The sequence below is a fragment of the Arachis ipaensis genome, chromosome B3 (genome assembly GCF_059453495.1).
Source record: "Arachis ipaensis isolate K30076 ecotype BB chromosome B3, ASM5945349v1, whole genome shotgun sequence".
Taxonomy (NCBI): Eukaryota; Viridiplantae; Streptophyta; class Magnoliopsida; order Fabales; family Fabaceae; genus Arachis; species Arachis ipaensis.
Window position 1 is genome coordinate 19,572,686 of NC_142438.1, and position 12,363 is coordinate 19,585,048.

At 33.9% G+C, this 12,363-nt stretch overlaps 1 protein-coding gene across 1 annotated transcript; it reads right to left on the bottom strand.

Moving 5' to 3' along the window:
• Positions 1 to 8,579: 8,579 nt before the first annotated feature.
• Positions 8,580 to 9,961, bottom strand: LOC148569982 (uncharacterized). Its single transcript, XM_088507325.1, has 2 exons — positions 9,515 to 9,961; positions 8,580 to 9,423 (listed from the first exon to the last, which is right to left on the bottom strand). The coding sequence occupies exons 1-2, from the start codon at positions 9,959 to 9,961 to the stop codon at positions 8,689 to 8,691; spliced, it is 1,182 nt and encodes a 393-aa protein (XP_088363451.1). The 3' UTR covers positions 8,580 to 8,688.
• Positions 9,962 to 12,363: the final 2,402 nt, after the last annotated feature.

Here is a 12,363-nt window from a genome sequence, read left to right on the forward strand (position 1 = left end):
TATCCATCACCATCACTGGTGAATATTTATGGGGGCGAGCTCATCCGGGCCTTTCACAGTGCCCGGCCACACTTACGACATAGGGTCAACAGAGTATCAAGTCTCAACCTGGAGCACGTGGTGGCTAGCCACTGCTACTACCCAGGGAAACTCGTATCTCAGATAGTGGAAGTGCAAAATCACAATTATCAATATCTCAGCATATATGCATTCATTCTCAGCCATGGATCAACATCCATCTTAGCCACCCGGCTCACGGTTCAATCCAGAACCAGCCAATATTGATAAATCATACACAGCCATTCCGGCTCACGGTTCAATCCAGAACCAGCCAATATTCATAAATCATACACAGCCATTCCGGCTCACGATAAAACAGCACTTCCACATTCAAAATCATCAAATTCATGAAATCGGCATTTAAGCCATAAATCACTTTCTCAATTCATTTCACTTTGAAATCAAGTTTCAACTCTTTTCAGCCTTGGCTTTAAAGATCTCATTTCTCAAATCATCTCAGGCTCATAAGACACTTTTACTCAAGGTAAATTCCCCTTTTAAAAACAATGCCACTCTCGGCATCCTCTTTCCAAAACTTCCATAATCATGGTAAGTTAAAAGCCTCTTTGAGATATTCAAAATCACCCATCCAACAATGGGATTTTATAATAAAAGTTTCTCGGCAGAGTCCCAAGTCTTTAGAGGAGAATAACATAACTCATTTCGCCAAATTCATTTAAAATCATTAAAACATTGGCTTTCCGATTTGAGTAATAAAATAGGATCTAAGCCAAACCGAGTCACGTAATCATTTACTTCTTTCAAAGCCGTTTCCTTTACCTAGGTAAAACCAGCTTCAACCCCCATGATAAATTCTAAAGCATTTCAACTGTTCAAAATTGTTTTAGTCTTGCAAAAGTTCAGAATTCAAGGAGCACTTAAAACCTTTCTCAAACATTTCAAAATGAAACTTGTCAATAGACATTCAAGTTCTTTCAAAGCCATTGAAACTTCTTTAATTGAAACCCCCAAGTCAAATTCAAAGGCATAAACCCTTTTCACGTTCAAACAGCTTTAAAACACAAGTTTCACCTAAATAACTTTCTCTTGAAAGAGATACAATGCCTTTCTTAAGAAGCAAGACTAAATTACAATTTCCCCTTTTACTAACTCATTTCAAAAGCATGAATCATCCTTTTCTTGATAATTCAAATAAAATAGTAGAAGTCTTTAATTCATCATTCTCCAAACAACATTTCAATAAAGACTCGGATTTTATAGAAATTTCAGCAGCACCTCCCCTAAAACTTGGACTTTGCCACCCGGTTCGGGTCCCAACTAAACCGTTCCACAATCCTTTTCAACAGCCCAAAATCCAAAATCAGTTCAAGGCAAGCCAAATCCAACAACCATCTCAATTCCATATTCCAAGAAAACCGTTTTAAAAATCAAATCATTATCAGCCGAATAAACTCATTTCTAAAGTTTCAAAGAAACGGTTCAGCAATAGTCATTTATCAAATCAGATCATTAAAGCAAGCCAGGCTGAATTCAAGAGTGTATTCTATTTTTTTACATTCTCAAGAAAATTCATTCAACTCAAATCAATTTCCAACGAATTAAACTCGATCTCAAAGCTTTAAAAGAATCAATTTCAAAAGCTTTTCGTTTCACAAGGCCACACAACAGTCGAGTTAAACCAACACCCATAATCATACAAAACAATCAAACAATACATAGGACTGATACAATCACCAAATACACATCCTCACATCAGTACCCATATGTAATAATTCCAATATACAAAATATAGTTTTCGAAAAGCGCCCCTACCTCAAAACGCAATTCCATAACCCAAACGCCTCACAGAGTCCTTTCCGCCTCGACCCGAACTGACGGCAACCAAAATCTCAGCTCCAAGCCACTTTCGCAACAGTCTCAACAACTCTAATCGCAACATACAACAACCGAAACTCAATCTTATAGCAATTAACGCCATAAATCTCAGCGTGAGATTACAGAACAGTAACAAAAGGGCTTTCAAATCGAAACGCTTACCGAACCGAAGAAGGAACAGCTAAATCGGAACAGCGGCGGTCTCCGAACCGGTTTGGCGGCAGCCCGGCAGCCACCTCAAGCGGCTGCGGCGACGAATTCCAATCACGACAACTGAAGCCAACACGTAGTGACTATAGTATTCCCGGAATTCAAAAACGACAGAAACCACAATTGAAACCCTTACCGGAAGAATGGAGCAGCAGCTCCGGTGGCGACCTCCTGCAGCAACCACACTGTTTCCCGGCAACCAGAGGCACAACGAGGTTTCTTGGCGGCAGAAACGGCGGTGTCTGGGCGCGGTTATGTCTCCTCTCCTCTGTACGATCCGGCGGCTTACCTCTCGCCGGCACACAGCGGCGGCATTGCAGCAAGGAGCACAACGGCGACGCGTAGACCGGCGACGACCCCCAGCAGTGGCGCCGGCGAACCAATCGCGACGGAGGCAGCAGCAGCTCAGACCACGTCTCTCCAGTCTCCGACTCGATCTCTCTCTCTCTCTTCCACTGATGGTGACGATGACGGCAAGGGCAGAAGCGGCGGCGCGAACACCACAACAGCGGCGGCGAGCTAGTCAGCGGCGCGAGTGACGACGAAGACCCTACGTTCGGCCTCTCTCTCTCTTCGGCGTCGCTCTCCCCCGGTGACCCTCCTGCGTGCGACGCGACGCGACGCGACAGGGACTGGGTGCTACTCCTCAGCATCGTGCCTTCTCCCTCCTCTCGGTGATAGAGGCGCGCCAGATGGCTCCATGGACGGACAGCGATGGCGGCGCGGATTGGGTAGCGACAGCAACGTGGCCTCCTTCCCCCTTTCTTCTCCGATCTCCTCTACTCCCCCTCAGATTCCTCTTTCTTTCTGTTTCTTTCTCTGTGCCGTATGTTTTGTTAGGAAGGGGAAACAAGGGCGGCTGCTGTTAGAAGGGAGGGGCTGTAGCAGTTGTGAGGAAACCGGGTCATGGGTTATGGTTTTAGGGTTAGGGTTTCATTTCAAAAATTAGGGTTAGGGGCATTTTAGTAATTTCAGATGAAATTGGGAATAATGTAGTAATTGAAACCCAAATTAAATCCAACACTAATTATATATAGAAAATACTATTTGCTCACCAATTTCACAAATTATTTTCAATAAAATGCCTAAATCTAAAAATTAGAAATAATATACTTAATTTCTTCATTTTCTAAAATAGCAGTAATAATATTTAAAATATTACTTATCTAATCCAAATCATACAAAATCCTTATTATTTCATAACTATCAACCTTATACTTTAAATATAGAAAATAATTCAATAATTATAAAATTGGATAATAATCATAACTTATCTCAAATCCAATAAATCAAAACTTGCCTTAATTATCTTTAATAAAATAATCTCTGAAATTAAGGCTATAAATAACTGTAGGATTTGAGACTTGATCATAATAAGACTTTTCAAAGATTCTGGGTCTTATATTTAAGAGGTATAAGAATAATTCTATGAATATAGAATGTAAGATATGAAATAGAAGTTATCATGTGTTGTGTGTAATAATTCTATGAATATAAAATGTAAGACATGATATAGAACTTATAGAACTTAGGGGTGGCAAAACGGGTCGAGCCCGTCGGGCCGATCTGCTAAACCCGCTAAAAAAGGCGGGTCGGGCTAGGATTTGGAACCCGCCAAATTAAAAAAACCCGCCAAACCCGCACCGCCAAATTGGCGGGTTTTGGCGGGGCGGGGCGGGCCGGTCCGCCGGGCCGAAGATTTTTATTTATTTTTTATTTTTTATTAAATAAAAGAGTGATTACTATTATAAAATTAATAATTATAGAATTTTTAAACACCTTTTTTTCATTTTTTATTTTTATTCTTCTTTTAGTTATTAACTTTATTTATTTTATTCTACAATTTCGTATATATGCTCAAATTATGTGACTTGTTTTTTAAAATAAGGATGATTCTATTGACAAATATTATTTTGAACAATTTTATTGAAGTTAAAAATTTAAAAAAAAAATAGTAAAAAAATTATATTATAATTTGACTATTTTTATTTGTATTTGATTTTTTAATTATTATTTTTTGGTTAAATTTAATGAATTTTTTTTTCAAAAAAAAAAAAAAGAATCAAGCGGGCTAGCCCGCCAACCCGCCAATCCGCCATAAAGTGGGGTGGGCTAGCATTTTGAACCCATTTTAGTTGGCGGGACGGGCCGGCCCGCCCCGTTTATGAGGCGGGCCTTGGCGGGGCGGGGCGGGTTGGGGCGGGCCAGCCCGCTTTGCCACCCCTAATAGAACTTATCATGTTGTCTCCTGAGATTAGATATAGAAAGTTCTTTTTATAGGCATAGAATTGATAAATGATATTCATGTTATGACCGTTTGGTCATTAAGATTAAAATAATGGTCATTAAGTCGGTAATAAAAGTGTCAGTTACAAGTAAAAAATAAATAATAATTAACGCCGAGTTATATAAGGTGATCGGATTAATTATTAAAATTAATTATTATGTATTTATATATCTAATATGTCTTTATATATGCAGAGAATCCAAAATTCCAAATACTACTATAAATGCTAAAGTTCCGAAGAAAGGTGGAAGTAGAGATATAGCATGAATATTGAAAGACGAGATTGTTGAAAAACGTGAAAGGAGAGGCAACATTCCAGCAAAGGCGGGGACGTAGTACAGCTGTGTCCTGTGTGTACTGAATACACGCATGCATGTACCACGCCCTTCTTCACTATAACTGCCTCCTCCTTCATTCATTCTCTACTTCCATTTAATAATTTAATTAACTTGTTAGATGCTAATCATTACTACTCATTCAACTAGTACCAGTAATTAAGAACTAAATGCATCACATCATACTCTCATACTCATTTATGTAAATTAACTACGGGTTACGTTGCAACAGACACCAATGGCCAAATTAAAATATTAATCTCACATTGGAAAAAAAAGGGAAGCGATAAGTAATTATAAAGTGAACGACACATTAATTTAGTGTTAAGATTTTAAATTGGATGTGGCTTTTTTTTTTTTGTCAAAATATATTATTTTTTAATTTGTCACTGTTTTAGATTTTTTTTTTGGAACGTGGTAGCGGACTAGCGGGACTTTAAGACCTCCAAGTCATCACTGAAAAAAATAATAAATAATATCATGGTGACAACCGATGATATATATATATATATAAAAGGAAAAAACAGAAAATTTTGATAACAAAATTTAGAAAGGATAAAATTATTAGGAATTTTAGTCAGAGAAATATATAGAGTACTTATTGCATTTGTTCTTTTTAAATTTTCAGTTTTTTATTGGGCCTTAATTAATCAATTCATCATAAACTTAACAAGCTATGATAATATATATTGCTTCATTTAATAAATATTATATAAAATGTTTAAGAGAAATATTAGGTAAATAAATTATTTTTATAATTAAATTTAATCAAGTCTTTTTTTTATGTCTCTTATTCTTCTTCTTCAACTAAAAATTATTAATCAATTTAGTTAAATTTAATTATTAAAATGATTTAGTCATATAATATTATCAAAATTTTAGGGTAAAAAACACAAATAAACCAATGGAGAATAGTTATTACATGAATAAGCCAAATTGAAGATTGATTCATGAATGAGCCAAAGCATACTTATATGTAATTCGAATTTATTTGGTTCGAACTCCAATTGCATATAAATCGAATCCTTTTTAACTTTTTTTTAATAATTGGTTTACAAATTTTGTAAGAGAAAAATATACTTTATATCTTTAATTGTCTTAATTTTTTAATGTTAAATTTCATTCCGTTTAGATTTACTTTCAACATTTTATTTTGTGTTAATTTTATCCTTATTTCAATTTAATTAAAGAAAATTAAATTCTAATTTAAATTTGTTTCATTTCAATTACAATCCCATGCACGTAACATATTCACACTTATTCCTTAGTGAACTAATTAGGTTCGAATTATGTGATAGCCCAGTTCGAACTAAATATGTTCGATTTATATGCAATTGGAGTTCGAACCAAATAGGTTCGAATTACATATAAATATACTTTGGCTCATTCGTGAATCAATCTTCAATTTGGCTTATTCATGTAATAACTATCCTCCATTGGTTTATTTGTGTTTTTTACCCAAAATTTTAATAACTAGAATGAAAAAACATTGAAAATAATTAATGTATGCTTTCTCATGGCTAGAATATGTAGGTTTGGTAGGAGAATATTTACTTACGCCCACATTAATAAAAGCAGACAGCTGCTATAAGCAGCACAATTTCCACTCTAAAGTCATCAATAATTAAGAAACATGAAAATGGACAATAAATAGGGCGGGGAATTTAACATAGTCTATCTAGTATTATTGGAGACGTGTTATCTTTGATAAAAGATACAGAGAATAACTACTTGTCCTTTGCATGCATGTTTAATTGTTTATGCGAAAACTACTTTGTATGCAATAAAAACAAAGGGAGCTAGCATATGCACTTAAAGTGAATAGCTACTTTTTTTTCCTTATAAGACTTGTCGATCAGTGGCACCAATTAAAAAGTTTCATTATTGCGTCCCCCTTCACACTCTAAATAACTGCCTAACTATCCAGTTCTTCGAATTCCGACACCTATGTACAGAATAAATTGAATGCATGTAATTATTTTTTCCAACCAAAGATAGCGATTGATGATAAGTGTAAAAGCATTTGGCTCCTGGCGCTATCTTTAGAGCTCCATTATATTCTTTCTTGATGGCTTGCTTAGTAGGATATGGTTTGATTTTGCTTGAAATTCTAACATATAATTTTATTGAAAAACTTTTGTATGAAGGCAAGTAAGGGATATTTGGTCCTTGTGGGTTGAATTCATGAAGTGATAGCGGCATTTCTCTCCTAACTTATTGGATAGTGATGATTAGGGGTGGTAAAATACGTCATTTTAAAAATCGAACCAAATTTATAAAACTAAGTAAAAGCATCTATAGTCAAATAAGAAGAAAAATATCTCATTTTATATTGTTTATTGCATTTATTGACGCCGGGACGTCGCTTGGACCATCAATTTTGGCGAAGTTAACAATCTTACTATGGTAATATAGTTTAGATTCACCAATTTTGGCGAGGTTAGCAACTCCACTATGATAAAAATAGGCATAAACCCACCTTAGTTAGCTAAGTCAATGATGCACCTCTTACTCTCAGGAAAATAAACACACAGCTTATTTCATATTCAAAAATCAACTTCAACTTCTATTTCATAAATAAAAGGTACATGAATTATTTATACTAGTGGGAGAAGGAAAAGCCTTCATAACTTAAACGATGTGGGACTAATACATAACACAAAGTTCACTATTCTAAATAATATGGGACTTGTATTCCCTTATTATAATTAACTAATATAATTAACCTATTAACTCTATTTGCTCCTGCATCATTTATATTTAGAGAAAAAAAAATAAACATCTCATTTTATTGTTTATTACTAGATAAAATTTTACACTTTGTTTGGATGGAAGATGGAAAATGAGAGGAAAGAAAATGAAAGGAAAAGTTAATTTTCTTCTATGTTGTTTAGATGAAGAGAAAATGGATGGAAAGAAAATAGAAAAAAATTTTTCTTGTGTTTGGATGAAAGGAAAAGTAAGAAGAGAGAAAATTATAACTAAGTGAAATTACATTAATACCCTTATTTATATTATATATAAATTATAATATACCAATGTATTTAAATTATTTTTCTAATAAAAAAATTATCTAAATTATATTTTAAAATTTTAACGTGTTTTCTTCATTAAAAATAATAATTTTTTGAATTTATTTTTATGAATTCATTCTTTTCTATTATCTTTTAATGTCATAAATAAAAATATGTATTATTCTTTTTAAAAATATATAAATATATAATCTCGTAAAAAAATAATAAAAACTACTCATACTTTACATCATTAATCTCCTTAAGTATATTTAAAAAAAAGTTTCACTAAATTGTATTTACAAAATAAAATATTATCAAAAGTTGGTAGTATTTCTTTTCAAGTACGTGCCACCAAAAATCATATACATTTTAATAAACATATAACAAAACATCAAAAAAGTAATAACCAAAAGAACTCCTAAAGAGTACTATTTTATCACCAGACAACACTTTTCAAAAGGGTAATTCTTCATGGTCAGCGACATCGCCTACTTCCAAAAAATCAATTCTACATGCCTTGAGCCATCTGTACCCATCTACTTTAAAAAAATAAAATTTTTTCGAGTCAAAAATATTAACACATGATCGATTTTTACTTGTACTAAGCAGTGTATTTCTTGTTCCCAAACATTTTCAAGTTATGATTCCTGCACGAGCATATACAACAAAGACAACTTAATTCAAAGATCAGAGTTGATCATGATAATCTATTTTATCGATGTCTTTCTATTTAAACAACCAATCAATCTCAAAGTATATATACATAAAGTGATTTTCAACCATGGTTAACATAAATAAAACAGAAAATGATATCTTCTTTAAATACATGAAGATATACCTATAGTATATGACACTCAGAAACACATAATCAATTAATGAAAGCAATAACCTCAAATTAATCAGAAATTAAGTGCGTATAAAAGTTATACCTGTAATGGTTAATATTTTATGAAAGTACCATATCTCCTAAGCGAACACCAGCAGCTGTCATGAAATGAAAAAGAGTATCCAATCTCATTTCAGGTGGGATCCCAAAAATTTGGCGCTTTTTCTGCTCATTTTCACATAAAAACTGATAACACTGCATCCGAGCTGATCCTATCAGACCCAATTCAGTCAACATATCCCATACATCTGATTCGCTATAAAGGCGAGGCCTACTTTGTTGCATAATAGCCAACCCTTTTTCAGCAATTGCAACTTGTCTTTCAATTAACGAGACTTGCTTTTCGGCAACCGAAACTTGCCTCTCAGCCACAGAAGCTTGTCTCTCAGCTGATTCAACCTGCCTCTGAGCTACGTCATGTAGCTTGCTAGACAGATAAGTACCCTCTTTGACAGCAGCAACTTTCTCATATTGTGCCTCCAAAAACTCATTCATAGGAGACTTACGCTTTGTTCCTCTTGACGTTGAAGTCCCACCTAATTGATTTGGTTGACTATGAAGACCACTTGGTGAATCTAAATTAGCAGGAAATGTTGGGGTATCATATCCCATATCAACATCTATGTCAGAAAATCCAACGTTTTCAAATGAGTCATTCAAATCAATGTGATCTCTAGCAATTTCTTGAATCTTTTCTCGTGACGTAGCAGCCCCTTTACCAGTAGCTCTATCAGCTCCGAACAACTCCTTCAAAGTATCATAATACTTAATTTGTATTTTTTTTTCATTTTTCTGCTTGTGATTTCTCCTACATAAACAAGTGTTGAAATTATTCGTTGACTAACTTCATCAATAGTATAAGTAATAACAGCAAAGTTTAAGATACCTTAATGAAGTCTTGCCACACTTCCTCTTCAGCTTCAAACTTTCTAGTTACAGGATTCCATGCAAATCTACTTAAGTGATGAAATAAGTCATATGTCTCAGCAAAATGATCTTTCAATGTCTTCATTCTATTCTTTATGTGATTCTTTGTTATGTGAGGGCCTATTGCTATGCTCAAAGTCTTCACAACATTGGCATATGCTTCAGTTGTCCACGAGCCATCATGCCTATTACCTTTCGATGCTTTCTCTGCTAATGCATTTAGCAAAACTTCATCCATATCATCAGACCATCTTAAATTGTCTTTTGAAGGTTGATTGGCTTCTGCTGTTTTATTTCCTTTATTCGGCATTATGTAACTTGTAACAATCCCATAAAAAATCCAATCAAATAATTCTGAGTGGAAACTATACATCCATATATATACATATTCACATATAAGAAACATAATCACCTATAATGATTGATACACATTTCACATTTCGAATGCAATGTTATCTCTTAACAACGATGCATGCCTATATTCCTCATTACGTGGTTGATTTGGTTGTGATCTATCTATGCTTTGTTCTTGTAGCAATTCTCGATCAACCGCATCAATTATAGACTGATCAACATCGACACCCATTAAAAAGTTAAGCAGTATGCAACATGCCAAAAAAATGTCTCGCATAGTTTCAAATGAATAATAAGGTTCTGTGTCGCCGGCTATAATTGGGAATCTTTTCCTTAAAACTCTGAAACATCTTTCGGTGACATTTCTTAATGAAGAATGTCGGTGGTTGAATAATTCTTTGGGATTTTGTAGCTCACGTACTGAATACTCTTTCAAGTGATACCGAACACCTCTATATGGTGTCAGTATCCCAGGCTTTAGCATAAATCCAGCATCGCCTAGATAATATTTTCCTACACCAGTTACACACACAAATTAAAGTATTATATACTGTGACTATGAATTTAACTTTATTTAAACGACCTCATAAATAACACTATCACAAACCTTCGGGTATTCGAAGTGGATGTTCCCTACTTAAAGCATCTTTCAAAATTCTAGAGTCAGAGGCAGTTCCTTCCCAACCAGCCAAGACATACGTGAATTTCATATCAAACCCACAGGCAGCTAAAATATTTTGTGTTGGATGATCTTTTCTTCCCCGAAAACGAGGGACTTCCACCCTTGATACCTTCACACGACTATGAGTTCCATCTATGGCTCCAATGCAGTCCTTGTTTCAAAAGTATATTGACATATTCACATAACAGTTTTGTAATTATTTCATACATAATTTCATAAATGACACTAACTAAATTAAAAGAGTTAGTACCTTAAAAAACAGATAGAATCGACTATTATTATGTATTTCATAAGGAACATCTTCACCAGATGGTTGCTTGAAGGACTCTCCCTCTAACGACAGAATAGCATGTAAGACATTGTGAAAGTGACGACTAATTGTCTCCCCTGAGCGGTGGAAGAAGAAAGACATGGTTCTATTTTTCACATTATGCCCTATAATATGTAAGAATTTAGCGACTTGCTCTTCAACGGTAGAGCGAATTGAATCCTTTACTCTACCAGTTCCTCTTAACTTTTGACATAACTGCCTAAACACTTCAGGGCCTATACGTATGACATCGCGGTATTTTTCAGACGTCAGTAACTATGTCATTAACTGCGTATGCCTATTTTCTCTTTTCAAGTTTTCGTAACTGATTTTCCTAGGCCTATATTGTGATAAAAATTCTAAAGAATACAACGTATGCACCGTAACATATGAAAGAGATGTGACACAAATATGTTGTCTCTTTTCTAACTCTTCCCTGATACGAGTTAAGATTTGTATTGGTTCAGAATGATACAGGTCAGTAGAAGTGACTTGATTTACTTGAAATCCTAAGTCAGGTATGACGTTCATTTTGTCTTCTACATTCGCATCCTCGATATTTTCACCATCCATCTATGAAAATATAACGTTTAGAGTGAACATATCAAACATAAACGTAACTAGAAAGTAACATATGTGGTCACGTTTTAGCAATTCATTTGTTGTGAAACAAAAAACTAAAACTAAAGCTTTATATAAAATTATGGTGTCACGTTACACAGTATAAAAATACCTTGTTATGAGGTACTTATCGCAAACTTGTAAATGCCAAACTCGATTCTAAAGCTCACTATCATAAATGATAAACAAAAACTGTAAATCACATGATATATTACTCAATGCATTGGATTAGTACCAAAATTCAATGGACTTAGCTACTAAAAGCACTTCATAATTTAGATGGCCAAAAACTAATTTAACCAACACAGCATTTTGTATATTATGTAAAAAAATAGTTGAAAATGCGTTGCACAAATGCTTTCTTGTGCAGATAAAAAAGGAAATAAAAGAAGGATATAATTAAGAAATCAAATCAATACAAAAAAAGGAAACAAATAAAAAAGAAAGTTAATAAATCAAACATGTATAAATGATTGTCATAACTGAGCAACATGTGTACATATTCTATGAATATTAAAATTTAAATTTGAAACTCCCAGCTCCTTAAAATTTTGTTTATTAATAATTATAGTATACTAATATCAGTATATAACACAAAAATTAATCTCTACTTTTAGACAATAAGAATATAATTAGAACTTATCAACGGTAATTATCATTACATACATATAGATTGAAATTTAACAAAATTAAATATAAAGTATGCAATTAAAATTTCTTAAACTTTTCAAGGAGGAAACATACTTTATCCATGATCAATTGAGAATAAATAGAAACATGTGTACTGTATAGCAGCCGGAAAACGAAACCAATTCAAAGGCTATCAAAAGCTCATAGATGT